Consider the following 19,193-nt stretch of genomic DNA (forward strand, 5'->3'; position numbering starts at 1 on the left):
GTTTAGAGACCAAGACCCCTATCAAGAGTGCTGGCCGTGAAGCACAATAGCCAAGGGGAGTGAGGGAAATTAATAACCGAGGGAGTCACTCAGAGGTCAGAACAGAGATTTGACACTTAGGGACAAGACAAGGGTCATAAACAGATCAAGAAGTCAGAAACTGACAACACAAGAACAAGTTGGATTAATTTAAGAATGCAATGAAATGATGCTTGTCATGAGTTTAGCCCAGTAGCTGTCACACAGCACATAATCAACAAATGTTAGCCATTACTCGTATTGTTATTGTTATGGGTCAAAACGAATGGTTCAGCATGGAGGCTATAAACAGGGCAAGGGCCCTGGAGGCCTATTTTTAGGTGCTATGAGTTGTGGAAGGGGCCCTGGTGGTACAGTGGTTAAAGCACTAGGCTGCTAACCAAAAGATTGGCTGTTCGAATCCACCAGTTGCTCTGCGAGAAAAAGATGTGGCAGTCTGCTTCCATAAAAGATTACAGCCTTGGAAACCCTATAGGGCAGTTCTACTCTGTCCTATAGGCTCGCTATGAATTGGAATTGACTGAACAGCAATGGGTTTAGTTTGGTTTGATCATGAGTTGTGGCATATAGGGGCAAGTCTACTGGGTTAAAAGGGTGGTATAGGAATGGGTATCACTCTCCTTACATGCTCCCCTGCCAGGTTAAGTGGGGCCAGGGTCTCCTCAAGTTTGCCTGATGACATGTGGCAAGACACTCTGAGGTATTTTTGAGGTAGGACATGATTTCTCCTGCCTAGACTGCTTCCTGGACCAAGAACTAGGACTAGTCTTGATGGCGATGGGAGTTCAGAACTTCATATACCATATACTCTCATATTCTGATTTCTGATTGTCAGGGCAGGTCATAGGCATGTGGGGTGAAGGATAAGGTCAAGTCAGCTAAGTGGCAGGTAGGGTGGGATGTGCCTGGATGGGGAAGCTGAAGGCAGAAGGCAACAAGGTTTATGACGTAATTGAATGGGATGGGTCCAGAAACCAGTCCTCAAGTTAGCAGCAGAGTCGGATACCACAGGAGAAGAATCCATTGAGCATTACTTGTCAGTGGGGGCCTTCGGATGGCCTGTGCTCTGTCGAAGGTGATCGTGAAGACCTTCTTGGGGGTCTCCATGCTCTTTCAGGTAGTAACAGCGTTTGGGAACATGCTGGTGCTAGTAGAAAGAAAAACACAGCAGCAGTAAAAACCACACTTACTGTGACAAGAGGTGTTCTGCCTGAATAAATTCAGCAATTAGCAGATCAAGGAACTTGGCTAATTTATCTTAACTTGTACAAAGGGAGACCAAAGGCTGGGCTAACCAAATTCCCTAATGACCTGATTCCATAACACCATATGGCTATATAAGTGGGACCCATCTCCCAAAATGAATACTGCTTCCTTAGAACTGAACTTGGAATAAGTGGAGAACTGGGGCTGAGCCCAGCCAATTCCCTCATAATCAGATTTAGTTCTTTAACCATCCCAGTCCCTAAGTAATTTGGGCAGGGCATTGCCCCTCAAAATGGTTAATACACCCAAAATAACTGTGTAGCCGTGATCACTGATGAAACTCCAGTGTGGGGTTTATAGTCTGGGACCTCAACGCCTCCCCATTGCCCCTTCCTTATTCTAGTTCTTTTTTCTGCTAAAAAAACAAAAAACTTGAGTGTTTTCCCTCATCATTACCTCTTCAGTCTGCTGATGAGAGTTCAATTCATTCTCCATTGCCTCCTCATTATTCCGCTTACAGGCCGACGGCAAATCCTGGCTTGAGTTGCCTGGCGAATCCTTCTCTTCAGCCAGCTGGCACTCAGTGTAGAGAGACCTGTCTATCAGCTCCTTTAAGCTGCTGGCAACCTTCAGGAAGATCCGGCCCATTTTGGTGGCAACAGCTTCTGAGAGCCCTTCCAGAAACCTGGTCCGTAAAATGGCATCAGACCAAGACAAATGTCGGGCCAGCAGTAGAAAGTCAGTGGCATACTGCCTGACTGACTTCTGGCCTTGCTTGGGATGGCAAAGAACAGCACTGAGGATGTCTACCTCAGATAAGGATTCATATAAGCCTTGTGATCTTCTCAGGAAAGATTTATTTGCACCTGAGAGGGGGTTTCCTACCTCCATCTGCAAGATGGACCACCTCTCTGCTGCCCCCAAATGAAGAGACACCAGAAATGCCATTTTCTCCGAATCGTCCAAAAAACACTTCATCTGCTTCTCCTCATCAATCTCCATCTCCTCTTCCACAGGGCATGAACCTCGGGCTGCTTCCTGTTCTTCTAAGAGGTAACAGAGTGCTGGGGTCAACATTCCAAAGGATCGGACTTCCTTTGGTGGTGGGTTCTTCATTTCAGGGCTTGTGGCTGTCGCACATGGTGTGGACGTTGATCCAGAGGATGTAGTGTTGATGTGACAGGTGGATGTCTTTCCAGAGTCTGTGGTTTTGGTTTCTGGGTTGGACATCACTCTAGAGGCTGTGGCTTCCACTTGGGGTGTGGACATTGCTCCCGAGGCTGGGGCTCTCATCAGCGGCCTGGACAGCCCTCCAGAAGCCATGGCTGTCATTTGTGGCATGGACATCCCTCCAGAGACTGTGGCTCTCAGTAGTGGCGTGGACATTGCTCCAGAAGCTGAGGCTCTCGTTGGTAATGTGGACATCCCTCTAGAAGCTGTGTATGTCATTTGCGGTGTCGACATAGATCCAAAGCTTGGGGCTCTTGTTTGCAGCGTGGACATTGCTCCCGGGGCTGGGGCTCTCATTAGTGGCTTAGACATCTCTCCAGAAGCCATGGCTGACATTAATGGCGTGGCCATTGTTCCAGAGTCTGTGGCTCTCATTAGTGGCATGGACATCCCTCCAGAGGCCATGGCTGTTGTTTGTGCCATGTACATATTTCCAGAGGCTGGAGTTCTCATGAAATCAGTGCACATCCCTCCAGAAGCTATGGGCATCATTTGTGGTGTGGACCTTGTTCCAGAGCTGGGAGGTCTTATCATCGGCATGGACATTCCTCCAGGGGCCATGGATGTCATTTGAGGTATAGACATAGCTCCAGAGGCTGTGGATCTCATTAGTGGTGTGGACATCACTTCAGAGACTGGAACTCTCATTTGTGTCATGGACATCATTCCAGAGGCTGTGGAAGTCATTTGTGGAGTGGACATCACTCCATAAGCTGGTGTAGATATCTCTCCAGAAGCTGAGGCTCTCATTTGTGGTGGAGACATTTCTCCAGATGATGGCCCTCTCATGAGCACTTTGGGCATCTCTCCAGACTCTGAGGCTCTCGTTAGTGGTGCGGACATCACTTCAGAGGCTGGGGCTCTCGGCTGCAGTGTAGACATTCCTCCACAGGTCATGGATCTCATGAGTGATGTGGACATCCCTCCAGAATCTTGAGCACTCATTGGCTGACTGGACACCTTTCCAGAGGCTGTGGCTCTCATTAGTGGCATGGACATAGCTCCAGAGGCTGTGGCTGTCATTTGTGGGGTGGGAATCACTCCCGAGGCTGGGGCTCTCATTAGCGACCTGGACATCCCTCCAGAGGCCGTGGCTATCATTTGTGGCATGGACATCCCTCTAGAAGCTGTGTCTCTCATTAGTGTTGTAGATACCTCTCCAGAAGTTGTGGTTGTCATTTGCTGTGTGAACATTTCTCCAGAGACTTTGGATGTCATTAGTGGCTTGGATGATGTTCCAGAGGCCGTAGCTCTCATTTGTGGCATAGAAATTACTCCCAAGTTTGTATCTCTCGTTAACAGTGTGGGCATCGACCCTGAGGCTTTGGCTGACGTTAGTGGAATGGACATTGCTCCGGAGGCCGTGGCTCGCATTTGTGATGTCGACATCACTCCTGAGGCTGTGGCTCTCATTTGTGACATGGACGTTGCTCCAGAGTCTGGGGCTCTCATTTGCAGTGTGGACATCGATCCAGAGGCTGGGGCTGTAAATTGTGACATGGACATTGTTTCAGGGGCTGTGGCTCTCATTAAAGGTGGGGACATCACTCCAGAGACTGAGGCTCTTGTCCACTGCATGGACTTTGCTCCATTGCCTGTGGCTTTCATAAACCCTGTGGATATTGCTCCAGAATTTTTGGCCATTGTTGACTGTGTGGATACCACTCTAGAGGCTGTGGCTGACATTTTCTCGGTGGACATTGCTTCAGATGTTGTGACTGTCATCAGTGGGGTGGACACTGCTCCAGAAGCTGGGACTGTCTTTGGCAATGTAGACATATGTCCAGAGGCTGTGGCTCTCATTAGTGGTGTGGACATGGCTCCAGAATCTGAGGCTCTCATTGGCGGAGTAGACATGATCCCAGAGTCTAGATTTTGTAACAGTGGGGACATCAATCCAGAACCTTGGCCTGGCGTTAGCTGGGTTGGCATCCCTCCAGAGGCTACAGCAGTCATTAGCAGTGGGGACACTGCTTCGGAGCCTGGGGTTGGCTTTAGTAATGTGGACATTTCTCCAGCATCTGGAACTGACAGTAGTGGTGTGGACATTGCTCCGGAGCCTGGAGCTGATGTTAGCAGTGAAGACATTACTCTGGAGTCCGGGCCGGACATTACTGGGGTGGGCATTCCCCCAGAGTCTTGGGTGCTCATTGGCTGGGTTGGCATTGTTCCCGAAGCTAGGGCTGACATTATCAGTGAGGATATTGCTTCAGAGTCTGTGCCTGACATTAGCAGGGAAGAGATCTCTCCAGAGGCTAGAGCAGTCATTAGCACTTTGGACATTGCTTCAGTGTCTTCGTCTGTAATTTGCAAAGGGGACATTGCTTCAGAGCCTGGAGATGTCATTTGCTGTGCGGATGTCCCTCCAGGGTTTATATCTGGCATAAGCAGTGGGGATATCTCTCCAGGATCTGAGGGTAGCATTAATGGTGTGGACATTGCTTCAGAGGATGGGGTGCTCATTATAGGTGTAGACAGCACTCCAGAAGATGAAGCTGGCATCGCCAATGGTGATATCTCTCCAGAATCTGGTGCTGCCATTAGTGCTGTGGACATCGTTCCAAAGTCAGGAATTGTCATCAGCCCTGGGGACATTAACCCATAGTCTGAAGTGGATAGCAATGGGGAGAGCACTCCAGAATCTGAGGCTGGCATTAGCAATGGGGACAGTGTCCCAGAATCTGAGGATGGCATTAGTAATGGGGACAGTGTCCCAGAGTCCGAGGTTGGCAATAGCGGTGGGGACAGTGCTTCAGAGTCTGGTGCTCCCATTAGAGGTGCAGACATGGTGTCAAAGGCTGGGGATGTCATTAGCTGTGTGGACATCCCTCCAGGGTCTGAAGCTGAAGTTGAGGCTATGGGCAACTCTGCAGGAGAAGGCAGAATTTGGACCTCCGTTCTGGTTTCTGTCACTGGTCTAGAGAAGGTCGTCCCCCTGTTTTGGGGGTCGGCATTTTCCTCCCTCAGCATATTGTTGAATCGCAGTGAATGTAAGGTCATTGACATATCTGCCATGGCCAAAGGACAGCGTGGAGGGACGCCCTAACGTGATGATATCAGGGGTCCTGCTGAAGCTCAAGCGGCAAGGAAATCTGTAAACAGGAAACAAGTTTAGCAGTCAAAAGTTATTATCAAGAAGATTGGGAAATAGACAAATGATTCATCCTAGAGACCTGTTTTTCTGTGTTGTCAGCTATGCAGCATTGGAGATGGGCCTATCAGTTAAAGAGGCTGGGCAGTAATGAACTAATTTGAAGCCAGAGCAAATGTCCCTTCTTCCTCTACCCTTTTCAAACCAATTCACCCCGTCACAACACAACCTCTCAGTTTACTCCTTTCATTACTACATTTTTGTTCTCCTTAATTTTTTTTTTTTGATGGCATGTGTTTTCGCTATTGGAATGCATGCTTACTAATTGAGTGTGTTTAAATTTTTGGTTGGTAACACGGATTTTGAGAAATACGATCTAGTGATACAAGCCACCAATGAGGCGAGTGGCATTCTGGCGCCACAGATCTGTGGTATGACAGTATACTAATGAGAGCTAGATAAGTAATTTATTGTGGGCGTCTTTCTATTAGGTTACATGGGGAACCTCTGGTTTTCCAAATCTGACACAGAAAAACCCAAACAAACCCATCAGGGCTCCCTAACACAGGAAAGCCATAATTATGCTTGTAAGTCTTATCTCGCAGAAATAAAGAAAAAAATGGCAGAAGTTTACAAAACTAACACATCCAGGAAGTATCACCTAACAGAAGGCTCGACCTATGCAACAATGAGGCTCAACCTCCAATCTGCTGAGCTTCAGGCACTTCAAAAGGGACCCACCTTGACGCTAAATGCATTAGAACCAGAATAATGCCTTACTTCTGAGGTCCAGAGGCATAAAATAGTGGCTGGTATACTGTTAACCCAATGGTAATGAAAGAGTTATAAATGCTGTAAATGTCCCAACCTCAGCAGCCCTGAGCCCTGGTTAGTACTGGCTCAAATGAAGCAGCAGCACCACCTTCTGGCCAACTTCAAGAAGTGCAGGCTTCTGGGCTATGTTCTGTCCCACCACATCACTCAAGGCAGCTAGGTACTGACAGTGTGGGTTGAAAGCTCTTTGCTCCCGGATAATCATTAATACCTAGGGCTCACTGAGTCCTGACAGTGGTTTAACCCTCATTTTACTACTCTGATGGTCCTGAATGTCCTCAGGAAAAGGAAGGTATTTGTCCGATCAATGACTGGGAGCAACATTCCATGAACCAAAATTCCTGTTTGGGTTTTTTTTTTTTTTAATATTATTATTATCAACAATGACCACTATTACTCCCATTTATTGGTCACTTAGTATGTGCTAGGCACTGTAGGGCTTTACAAGCTTTATCCCACTTGCATCTCACAACATCCTGCGTAATAGGTAATACTATTATCCTCATTTACCAGCTTTCTCAGATTAGCAGGGTAGGGCTTAAAATAGGGTCACCATGACAGTAACAAACTGTATGCTTTTAACTTTCACCCTCTCTGCAGGGTTGCCTAACCTTTGGTATCTCTAAGGTTGCTTTCATTTATTTCTATGACATCCTAGACCATGGTTCACTTGAAGCCCGGTCTATAAAGCAAACAAATTTCGAGTTTCTCTGGTGACATGGGGGTGGGCAATCCTGGAGTCTTATCCCTCTGATTCACTCCCCAAAGCAGCCCCAGACACGGTTCTTTGGCGCACAGCTTGGAAACCAATCCACACATCCTATAGCAGCCTCCCCATGCCAAAAATGGGAGCCTTGCTACTTTGGGACAATTTCACAAAAGCCATCAATCTCATGTCATTTTTGCCTCCATAAGAATAATGGTAACGCTAGCAACAGAAATACCAACAGCTAACATTTCTTGAGATTGGACTGACTGGCAAGCACCGTGCTAGGCACTTCTCATGCATCATCTCATTTGGTCCCTGCAGCAACACTAAGAGATTTTAGTAGTACTATTTCTTCCTTGTACAAATGAGAAAACTAAGGCCGAGAAAAGCTTAATAATTTACCAGCACCCACATCGATTCCCAGGTCTGTCTCACTTCAGAGCCTCCTACTCTTCACCTCTGTGTTATAATGATTCACTTGGTCTGCCCCCTCTCCCACTTAACTTAGTCACATTACCAAGACCCCAGCCTCTATCTCCAGCTTGGACAACCCCAAGAAGCTGGCCTCCTTCTGACTCTTTGGTTACTCTAACGCTTGGTGCAATGACAAAAATATGAGTCAAAAGAGTAGTCCTAGAAGCCCACCTCCCATCTTCAGAAAATCCCTGAACTATGCCATAGTTTCCCACCAGGCAAAACCCAGGAAGATCTTACCTTGCCAGTCAGGGAGAAGAGGAAGGGAGTGTTCTTTGCGCCCCTAGCTTTTTGAGTCTGGCCAATTTACTTATGCCCCATGCCCAGCCAGTTCATTAAAGTAAGACCCAAAACCAGCAGCTGTTCACTGCAATCTCCCTCAGCTATCCCCTGCCACGCCCCCCTCCTGCCCTCCAGCCAGCTAGCCTGCCCGCCCACCCGCCCCACTGTTCCCAACTTGCTAGTGCTTGCTCTGTCTCTCGGGTCCCAGATTCCTGCCTCTATATAGGCTCTGACATTTGCCTCTGGCTGCCTTTCATTTGACAGCCCTCCAGAAGCTCCACTTGAGCACTTGGCCTAGGCAATTCCACCCCTCTTTCCCCTCACCCCCGACAGTTCCATTGCCTACGCCCCCACCTCACTATGCCAGCCTCTGGTTGTCCCACAGAAAAGAGAAGAGTCCCACAATTAACTAGATGAGACTGACAGGGTTCTGGCTTAGGAAATGAGACATACCTTCTGCAGTTGGCCAGGCATGAGAGTCCTGGGAGTTAGGCGCTGCAACTGGTGTGACATGAAGCACATGCAGGCAGGGGGTTAGAGCTAAGCGATCTGGGAGTGGTGGTTGAGTGGAGTAGTGGCAGCAAAGTTCAAAGAGGTTCAGGTGCACAGAGACCAGGGTTTGGGGGGAATGGGCAGTGGGTACTTGGGGGCAAACACCTTATAGGGCACTCTGGAGTCAGCCAGAGCTGTGTGCTTTGGTTCTGTCTGGAAACTGAGCATTCAAAAGCCTTAGCTCACGGAGTAGTTGTGAGGCTCTCACAACTCTCAAAGAGCCCTGCAAAGATAAAGATTAAAAAAAAAAACAGCCAATTTGCCCCTGCAGGAAATCTGGCAACCAGTGTTGCTGCCACGGGGCTAGAATTCAACAGCAAGACTCCAGAGATTTCAGAAGGCTGGCAAGAAAAGCACACCAGTCTTGAGCAGACCAGGTGAAGGCTTGCTCAAGAAACAGGGCTAAAGCCTGATTTCTAGAACCGGGGCTCAAGGCCAGAGAAGAACTACCAGAAAGGTTTACTTGATGCCAACTCTTCCAACTTTCTGAATCAGTATCCCCTAAAACCCCAGACTAGGGGCAGAATCGATTCCTGAACCTTAGAGAGGGCAAAGTCTTCAGGTGAAGTTTAAGTAGTCAGATATGAGGACTTAGAGTTTGGTGCAGTTGGGGGAGAGAAGACATTCAGGTCATTATAAACCTTGTAACACTCTTAACTAGCAACCAGCAATAATTAAGCCCTTGGGCTAAGCACTATATATGCATTATATCATTCAGACCTCACATCAATCCCCGTAAGACAGGCACTGTCAGCATTCCCACCTTAGAAATGAGGAAATAGGCTTAGAGAAGTTATGCGACTAAGGTCACGGAGCTAGCAAATGGCAAAGCCCAGATTTGAGTCCACATCCGCCTGGTTCCAAAACCCAGGTCCTTAACATTTCCTCTCTTTGTAATCAGACAAGTGGTTAAAAACACTCCAAGCACCCCACTCACTGCCACCGCTTCCCCACCACCCCCACTCCACCAGGCAAGGAAACTTTCTCATTACCATTACTGATGAATGAATCACTGTAGGAATCATTATCATAATAGCGACTGACATTGATCATACTCTTCCCATACACCAAGAGTGGTGTGAGCTTCACAAGCATTATCTCCTTTGAGCCTCACAACTACCCTGTGAGCTAAGGCTTTTGAATGCTCAGTTTCCAGATAGGGAAACTGAGTCTCTGTGAGATGAACAGACAGAAACAAAGCACACAGCTCTGGCTGACTCCAGAGCTCCCTATAGCATACTGCTCCAAAAGAAAAATTTCAGTATCACCCGCCCCTCTTCTCTAAACAACATTTTGTCACAACCACTCTATTCAACCACTCTATTACCAATGGCGTAGCAACAGCAACTATTATTATTATTATAGCTAATGATAGAAGTTAGCATTTACTGTGTCAAATGCTTTACATGCATGATCTCGTGTGAGGCTCACAACAACCCTGTGAGGGAGGTATTATTATCACTTTTATGTCCCAGATGAGGAACCAGTACACAGAGAGGTTAACAAACCTTCTCAAGATCACACAGCTAGGACGCACTGCTGTTTATGATAATAAAAAATTGGAAACCACCTAAATGCCCAATAGTAAATACAATTCATCTAACGATCAGTTGAATATTGGTGAATCCATAGTAGCCAATAATGTAGTCATTGAAAATAACATTATAGGGTGGACCTAATGATGTTTATAAAATAAAGGTGCATATTTTTGCATAGAAAAAAAAATAAAGTATGAAAGGATATATACCAAAATGTTAACAATGACCATAGCCAAATGGTGGAGATTAAAGAGGATTTTTTATTTTCGTTTTTCTTATCTGAATTTTCTCAGTTCTCTATAATGGACCCATATTACATTCATAAGAAGAAGAAGAAAAAAACCATGAAACTTCTTTGAAGTTCTTTGTTTTTTAAAGGTGTGTTTCCCTAGAATTGTCTCTTCAGCCCTCTACACTCCTTTTCCTGCATGCTTTCTAGGGATCTCCAACATCCCCTCACCCAAGCAACCTTTCTCCCCCAACAAGCTTAATGGTTGCGCCACTTGTATCTTTAATTGGCAGCAACCTCTAAAATATGTTTCCAATGGCTTGCTTTTATATTGTATTTTTAATTTTTTTCTTGTTTTTTCTAACTACCATTTATGTTGAATAATTGCACAAGTAATCCTAGGAATATATCGTCAGCATAAAAACTTCAAATAATATAAATAAAAATAAAGTCCTGAGACTACAACAACCCTCGGCCTCCCCCACCACCCCACCCCTGCCTCCAAGTCCCATTTCTCTCTCTCTGTGTTAGCAGTTGGGTGTGTCTCCTTCCAAACTTTTTCTAGCTGCAACGGCATTTAGAGTTCATATCACCCAATTGCTTGCAAAACCCAGTGTGTGCGAACAGCTACAACAAGAAAACCATTCTGGTACTGGGCACTCCTGGGTTCCAAGTTCCAGTCCGGCATTACCATTCATCATCAGCCTACTTCTAAGGAGGCTACTGAGAGAGGTTCTTGCATGCTCAGCCCATTCGGGGCCACCGGCTTCCGTTTTATTAAAGCCAGAGTCTCTATGAACACAGAGAGGAGAGGCCTTTTAGGGAAAGAAAAGCCCAGAAATTGCTGCTTAGCATCTCTAAGGTCCCTCACATCCCACCCAACTTGCACAGATCAATAAGGCTAGGAGTTGTCATGCTCCTGCCGCCTCACAGAAAGTAATTGAGTTTGGGGGATTGCATGGCTAGCTGCTCGGGGAAATAAGCATAAACAAGAGACGGTTCAATATGTCAACAAATAGCTTTCCAGCCCTTGAAAATAAACCTTTCCCTAGATTCTCAACAATATGCTTTCTCCTGGCCCCAGATAACTGAAATGGGCACCCAGATAACTGAAAAGAGACAACCTAAGGATAAAGAAATATCTGGTCTAATTTAGGGTCCTCTGCCTCTCCTGACCATTCCAGGAGGAAGAAACCCTCCTCAACCCCCACTCCCCAACAGCCTTTACACTAAAAATGCCCACCCGGCTCTTTATAAATAAAAAGGGAGAAAATAGCTAGCGTTCATTGAGTACTTACTATGCCAGGCACTGTGTTAAGCTCTTTACATACATCATATTATTTACTGCACGATCAACTAATGAAGTGGTTTTTTTTTTTTTACCCCCATTTTCTAAATCAGCTGAAGAACTGAAACAGAGAGAAATGAAAATTAAGTAACTTACCTTGAGTCTTAAGCTGAGAGCGAGTGAAGCAGGGCTTGTCACTCGGGTCTGCCTGACTCAGCCGGTGCTCTTAACTCACGGGAGAGTCACACACTGTCTTCAAGTCTCTGAAGGGCTGTCATATGGAAGAGAGGGTAGGTGTGTTCTGGGTAGCTCCAAAGGGAAGGATCTGACTGTTAGTTGGGAATTACACTTTCATTGGATGTGCTGCAAATTCCCCCAACAACATGTATATGCACGTCCAACTCTATAGGGAAAAGAACATTATAAGAGCAAACGGAACTGCCTTGCATTAGGTGCCGTCCTGAAGTATTTGTGGAATCAGAGAGAACAGGAGGGATATCGAAGGACTGCAAATGGGCAGTGTCCCAATTTTCTGAAATAAGGAAACTACAGACCAGTAGACTGTAAACTCCAGAGCTGTAAGCTTGATGTCAATCCTCACAGAGATGCTGCCGCAGATATGAAGCAGGTCATTTATAAGCACTTAGGAAATAAGTGGTGATAGGAGGTACCTAGAGGTACTGGCAAAGCATGCCCAGATCTCTACAAATTAGACCAGGTTCCCAGACTTGCAGATATTGCAAACCAAAAACACTGGGGGACTGATGGGTGGCCAAATTTTTATTTTTCCAAGGAAAGACATAAAGAAACAAAACAAAACCATCCCCGATCATCATGTCATCAAAAAGAGAGGGCTTTCTTTAAACGCCAAAAGAGAAGGAAATAACCTCAGAAAAAGGACAATCCTTTTGATTAAATAACTTTAGCCAGGGCTTCGAACCAGTTTGTTCCAGTTCGAACCCCTGCTGAGAATTTGAATTTCCACCCCACATAGACTGAATCAGAGTCTACATCCTGTGGGGATCGTCTTTAAAATGCAGGTTCTGATTCAGTCTACCTGGGGTAGAAATGCAAATTCTCAGCAGGGGTTCGAACCGGAATGAATTGGTTCGAAGCCCTGGCTTCAGTTTTACAAAAAATTCACTACATGGTCCTCGAGCTTTCTCCTTGCCCTGCAGACCACTGCAATTTTCCTGGAGGATGGGCACTTATCCAAGGACCTGCTTTAGGGAATCACTCAGAGTTAAAATATCAACACAGATAAGATCAAATACCTGTAAGACAGGAAGTCTTTCTGGCCAGAATCGGGAAGAACAGAGTCTGATCTTAGCCTAAGTGAGAACATTAACATAAATAAGAAGTGTCCACAGGAACAAGAGAGAGAAACAAAAGTTGCCAAGTGTGGACCCAAGCACTGCCAAGGCAGTACTTGGCCAACTCATTTGACCTGTACCACCCCTTGGACCATATGGCCCTCTTGTAGGAATAGGTTCCCTATGCCATTATGCATTTGGACCACAAACCAGCTTCTCACTTGAGGCTCTTCAAGCAGCCTTCCCACTATTACTTACTTGTTTTCCTGGGGAGATTTCATAAGAATTGTTGTTGTTGTGCCATCAAGTTGATTCCAATTCATAGCGACTCTATGACATAGTAGAACTGCCCAATAGAGTTTCCTAGGCTGTAATCTTTATGGAAGCAGGTTGCCAGGTCTTTTCTCCCGCGGAGTGGCTTATGGGTTCAAACCACCGACCTTTCAGTTACCAGCCGAGCACTTTAACCATTGCACCACCAGGCGAACTCAAATGAACTGAACACATTTGCCAGAGTAGGGTTCTGCAACAATCTAGAAGCATGTTTCTAATGGCATGCCACGCAGTTCTAGCCTTGATCCTGTCCTGTGTAACATTTGAATCAAGGGCGTAAATAAGGGCATGGCTGGGATTCTTACACAATTACTCTAAAGTTGAGAAGAACCGCTATGATCAGTTAGTTTACATTTTAAATCCCATGGTTTACAATATGTCTTTCTGCATTTGGTAATTTTCTCTCCCCATATTCTTTGTTGCAATACACTAAGTTCATGCAATTTGTGCTTTTCTTGGAAAATGCTTAGTGAACGTATGCTAGCTATGAGCTCTGCACTCTGAAGACAAGATAAGGTCCTCTATACAAACTGCTGAGCATGCATCTGAATCCCATCAGCCTTCCTCAGATAACTGGTGCCAGTGATCTTTCCTTGAGGAGAAGAGAAGACAAACTGATGTCCTTTCATTTGCAGAACTGACCCCATTTCCAAAAGAATTTAAATTGGAGTTTGACCACATCTGTTAGCATAGACCTCGTTTCAGACGACGAAGGCAATACAATGTACAACACTTGCAATACCCTCTAGAACTGCGTGCGTTTCACCACGTGTGGTCGGGGGAACTTCCTGCTTCAGCCACCCCCTGGGAGGATTGTTAAAATGCAGATTTGGGGGCTCTACTTTCAAAACGGAGACCCTGGGTGGCGCAAAGGGTTAAGAATTTGACTACTGGTCAAAAGGTTGGCGGTTCCAACCAATCCAGAGGCACCTCAGAACACAGGCCTGGCGATCTGCTCCAAAAAGTCACAGCCTAGAAAACCCTATGGAACAGTTCTACTCCACACGCATGCGGTCACCCTGAGTCGGAATTGACTTGACTACAACTAACAACAACAAAACTTTCAAAGAGTCAGGTCTGGAGTGGGGCCAAGGAATCTGCATTTGTAACCCAAGTGATTCTGAGATACACTAGAGTTAAAGAACCACTAGTTGAGGGGGTCATACACCCTGATTTTAATATCAAACAGGCCTGGGCTCAAACCCCAGCACTGCAAATTCCTTCACTTCAGTTTCCTCATCTGTAAAACAGGGATAACAACAGTACCTACCTCGTAGGCTCTTTGAATGTTTTAAACAAAACAACATGTGTAAAGTGTCTGGCACATAGTTGATGCTCAGTAATCTCTCCTGGTCCTGCTTATTCAGGGGCCTTGCTGCCTGCCTTCTCTGCATTCAGCTTCTGGCCCTGTTGCCAACTGCTCACTCTTTCTAGGTCTGGTATTCAAACTCCCCAAGAGAGAGACTCTCATTGGTCCAAATTTAGTCATCACTGTGCTTGTTGGGCAAAGTTTTCGCACCAGATTCCCTTATAGGCCGCTTGCCAGCCTATAGAGTGACTGGTCTCGGATCAGATGCCCTCTTCTGGCTCAATCAGCTACTGCCAGGGGGAAGCAGAGTCACATGGTACCAAACATAGCTACCTATTCATAAGAAATTGCTACTTCCTTCAGCTAGGGTCTGTGGATGGAAACTCCTTAGAAGGGGCCCGTGGGTGTGGCAGGAATTTCGAGGCTTAGCCCATTCAGTACACCTAGGCTTCTCATTTATCCAGCCTGCCAGAGGAATGAAGCATTCAAGTTCACTAGAGTCTCTATTTAATTCCGACTTTTCATCTCCATCAGGCCAGGAACACGTTTTCAAAAAACGAGACCACAGTCAAGGAAAAAAAAAAAAAAACTTAACCCTAAAATGAGAACTTCTGTTTCTATAACATATATTTTTAAGTTTCCAAACCACTTTCACATCTATTTCCTCAATGCAGACCTTGCAAACTGGCAGCCACAGTCTGGATCCAGACTGCAGACGTATTTTATTTGACCCATGCAATATTTTTAACATTTTTTAAAATTAGTTGTCAACATTTAAAAGTCAAGAGATTTCACATAAAAAGCCAGATTTCTGGCTTCTCTGGGGAAAAGAGAAAGGCCTGGATCCTCGTTCTAACATGGCAACAGTCAGCTGGAGTTGAGTAATCTGCTCCCTTTAGAAAGGTTATGTGCTCACCAGTATATCTGGTCTACTTTACAGTTAAAAGCTCAACTTCCAGCTGAAAGGTTGGTGGTTTGAACGCACCCAGAGGCACTCTGGAAGATGGTGATCTGCTTCCAGAATGACACATCCTTGAAAACCCTATGGAGCAGCTCTACTCTGCACACATCAAGTTGTGAGGAGTCAGAATTGACTCAATGGCAACTAACAACAACCTTCCTATTAGGGCAGTGGTGAGAACCCCCTCTCCTCTTTGCTTCCCAACAGCTCTAACACTGTTTGCCACAGTCTCTACCCGGCCACCCTCACTTTTTCACAGTGACCTGCTTGCCCCATGTAAGCACTTCGGGCCTCACCTTAACTTTGTGGGATAGGTAGAGAAGGTAGTTAAGATTAAGAGCACAGATTCTGGAGCTGGACTGTCTGGATTGGAATACCAGGTCTGCCCTTTACTGGCTGTGGGACCCTGGGCAAGAGATTTAACCTCTCTGAACCTCAATTTCCTCATCTGTAAAATGAGGATGATAATAACAGTGCCTACTTCATAGGGCTGTTGGGCTGACTAAATGAGCTAATGTATATAAACTACGTAGAACAATGTTTTGCATATGGCAAGCACTAAATAAGTGTTTGTTTCTTTCATTGTCTATAATTTCATATCTGCCATTCTGACATGCAAAAGATTATGGAAACCAACATTTTGTGGCAAGCTCGTTTGGTCCCCCAGACCTCACTAGGCGTGTTCCATAATATATGCTACATGTGGCACAAATAGTTTATGATCAACTGATAACCTAAAGGTAGGAAGTTCAAAACCACCCAACAGTACCAAGGAAGAAAAGGCCTAATGATCTGCTTCCATTAAGGAAATCCTATGGAGCACAATTCTACTCTGTAACAGATGGGGTCACCATGAGTCGAAAACCATTTGATGACAAACTAACAACAACATATGCACCATATTACCTTTCTAAAATTCAAAAATTCTGAACTCCGAAACATGTCTAACTCCCAATAAGGGATTGTGGATCTGTATTATTATGTTTGCATACCCACTTGACAGATGGGAAAACTGAGGTACTGAGCATTAAGCAACTTGTCAAAAGTCCCACAGCTTAAAAGCAGAAATAATATCAACCCTTAGGCATGAAGTCTATAGGGTCTAGTATTGTAGTCTGTATCAGGCTTGCTCTAGGCATGCTGATGCAGAACTCTAGGCACTACCAGTCAGGGCCCCTGAAGAATGTCACTGTTTACTGAGAGTGTCCAGCCCTTTCCATAATACCAGTCTTTTGGCTCTTTGCATTAATCTTCACCTATGGCACCATGGTTAAGAGCTATGGCTGGTAACCAAAAGGTCAGCAGTTCGAATCTACCAGCCACTCCTTGGAAACCCTATAAGGCAGTTCTACTCTGTCCTATAGGGTCGTTATGAGTCGGAACCGACTTGTTGGCAGGAGGTTTTTGGTTTATACAGCATTGGGTTAGAATTAGGATGGGGATTATTGTCTCCATTTGACAGAGGAGGAAACTGAGGTCCAGAAAAGGGACTTGCCCAAATTTACACAGCAAAGGAGATGCAGAGCTGGAACTAGAAGACAAATTCTGTGCTTTCTCTTCTTAAATCCCAAGACCAGCTCAAGGAAGATTTATGCTGACCTGTTCACATACTAACCCCCACTCTCTTCAGACAATCCTAAAATTTTCAACATACTTGATGAAAAGAGAGCATCTGAAGATCTCAGCAAATATAAAAATGAGACAGCTTGTCTGGGTAGACCTCGTCCTTCCCATACCATAGGTAGCAACGTGCAGACACTATCCAGTTAAAAGCCAGGGTGGGAAGATTTCTCAAATGCCAAGAAAATTAGAGAGACCCTACTGTTTGCTCTTCACTGTTGATTTTAAGAAGCTGACATTTGCTGATGCCAAAGGCCAAAAGAAATGAAAAATCTACTGGAAAGAGAATTTCATTAGTTATGAAGCAATATCATAAATAAGCCTTTGCATGGTATCAGTTCCCTTGTTTGAAAGGCAGAGAACCCACCCACCGCCTGTGACTCGATTCTGACTCAGAGTGACTCTACAGGACAGAGTAGAACTGCTCCATAGGGTTTCCAAGGCTGTAAATCTTTACGGAAGCAGACTACTACATCTTTCTCCCATGGAGCGGCTGGTGGCTTCAAACTGCTGACCTTTCAGTTAGCAGCTGAGCACTTAACCACTGCACTACCAGGGCTCCTTGCAGAAAACCGAGCACTGCTATTTCATATTGTGATGGCATCAGAGACCTAGGGATGAAAGCAGCATCCCCCACAACCTCTTTGAGGGCCCTGCCTCAGCACAGGGGAGCTTTCTGACAGCACCACCAAGTTTAGCAAGTTGAAAAGGAGAAGGCAGGTTGTGACCCAAGTGACCTCACGTCACTCCTAAGCTCTTGGTTTGAGTCTAGTTTCCTCCTACCAACAATTCTGTGCTTTGATCACACACCCACAGCGACCCAGATCTTTGAATTCAGCAATTCTTTCTCAGGTTTCAGCGAGGCATTGGCAGCCTGAGCTATTTTGGGACACTTTCTCTGCTGTGGATGCCACTTTCGGAATACGCCAGGAACATGCTAAGGACCTGGAGCTCTCCATCCTGGACCGGTTTTTGGGTTTGCGTGCTCTCTCTCTTTCTCCGGGCTGATCATCTGGAGGACAGGCACTCTTGCCAACCTAATCCCAGGAGCCTGGCTACCTTGCTGGGCCACAGGCTCAAAGGCAATGCTGCTGCCAGCACCCTCATGGGAAGGGGCATGGAGGCACCAAGCAGCCTGGCAGGATGGAAGATGTCCTAGGAGGTGGTCTGAGTTTGGATGCGGGCTGAGAAGAGACACGATGGGGCAAGCTTTTTCAAACATCTTGTTCTTACAATCATCACTTCCTAATCTGATGCAACTGACTCGGCAGGCATTCAGGAGCCTGTGCTCTCCATTTTCCTGTCCTACAATCCTCTGCACCTGTAAGTACTGTGACTCACTGATGCTCATGCTGTCTTTGCGGGGGGGGGAGAGGAGGGCAGTGTCTAGGGAAGGTCATCTCGCAATCACTGTCGGACTCAGGTATGGGCAGATCCACTGCTTTAGAAGAATTCCTGACATCACCACCCCACTGAGCAGCTTCTTAGTTTGGAAAATAAAAATGCCTCTCTGTTCTTTCCCAAGCCCCCAGCATACCAGAAACTCCACCTGTCCTTTGAGGTCTTCTGTTCCCTAGTACCATGCACACCTGATTTCTCATGTTAAAGTTAATCGGAAAAGTGCACCCTTGGCATTTGAATTTCTTAAATGCAACCACAGCTACTATTGTGGGCACAGCCCTGCTGGCTTCTCCATCTTTTATGCAGCAATTTGCTGGAAAATATTGTAAGCAGGAGGGTATTAATGAGAATCTAGAAACTCCTCCATGGCTTTTGTTGATTCTCAATGCAGTTAGAAACGCTGCTACAATAGGGAGGCTCCATGCTATGCGGTGAGCTGGCCCTTTTCAATGCCTCCCTCTTTTAATGGAAAGAGAGGCCAAAATAGATACAAGCTCCCCAGGAAAGGAACATTTCTGATGTTTTTACTGCCTTGCTGAAAGACTGGACATGGTCTCTGGTCAGCTTGTCAGTCCAACAGCTGCTCCGAAGGGGACATTCAGCCCTTCTTCTCTTCCTTCTCTTGGGGGCTGCTGAAGTTCCCTCAGAATAGCCCAAGATAACAGAGCCAAGCCCTGCTACCAAACCTCTTCCTCCAACATCAAGACCAATTCATTCTTAGGGTACAGAGTTTGTTTGGAGGCAAGGATGGGAATGTCTTTGATAGGAAGCTATTTGGAAAATC

The 19,193-nt window shown here is 45.9% G+C and overlaps 1 protein-coding gene across 1 annotated transcript; it reads right to left on the reverse strand.

Annotated features, from left to right (window-relative positions):
* Positions 1-1,069: 1,069 nt before the first annotated feature.
* On the reverse strand, positions 1,070-5,481 carry RTL9 (retrotransposon Gag like 9). Its single transcript, XM_049872058.1, has 2 exons — positions 1,702-5,481; positions 1,070-1,186 (listed from the first exon to the last, which is right to left on the reverse strand). Exons 1-2 carry the CDS (start codon positions 5,479-5,481, stop codon positions 1,070-1,072), a joined length of 3,897 nt encoding a protein of 1,298 aa, XP_049728015.1.
* Between the last annotated feature and the right edge of the window lie 13,712 nt (positions 5,482-19,193).

This window comes from Elephas maximus, chromosome X (genome assembly GCF_024166365.1).
Source record: "Elephas maximus indicus isolate mEleMax1 chromosome X, mEleMax1 primary haplotype, whole genome shotgun sequence".
NCBI classification, from domain to species: Eukaryota; Metazoa; Chordata; class Mammalia; order Proboscidea; family Elephantidae; genus Elephas; species Elephas maximus.

Coding starts and splice junctions, on each gene's coding strand:
- RTL9 (XM_049872058.1), bottom strand. CDS start 5,481: ATGTCAATGACCTTACATTCACTGCGATTCAACAATATGCTGAGGGAG. Junction 1,187..1,701: donor CTCATCAGCAGACTGAAGAG/GTAATGATGAGG, acceptor TCTTTCTACTAG/CACCAGCATGTTCCCAAACG.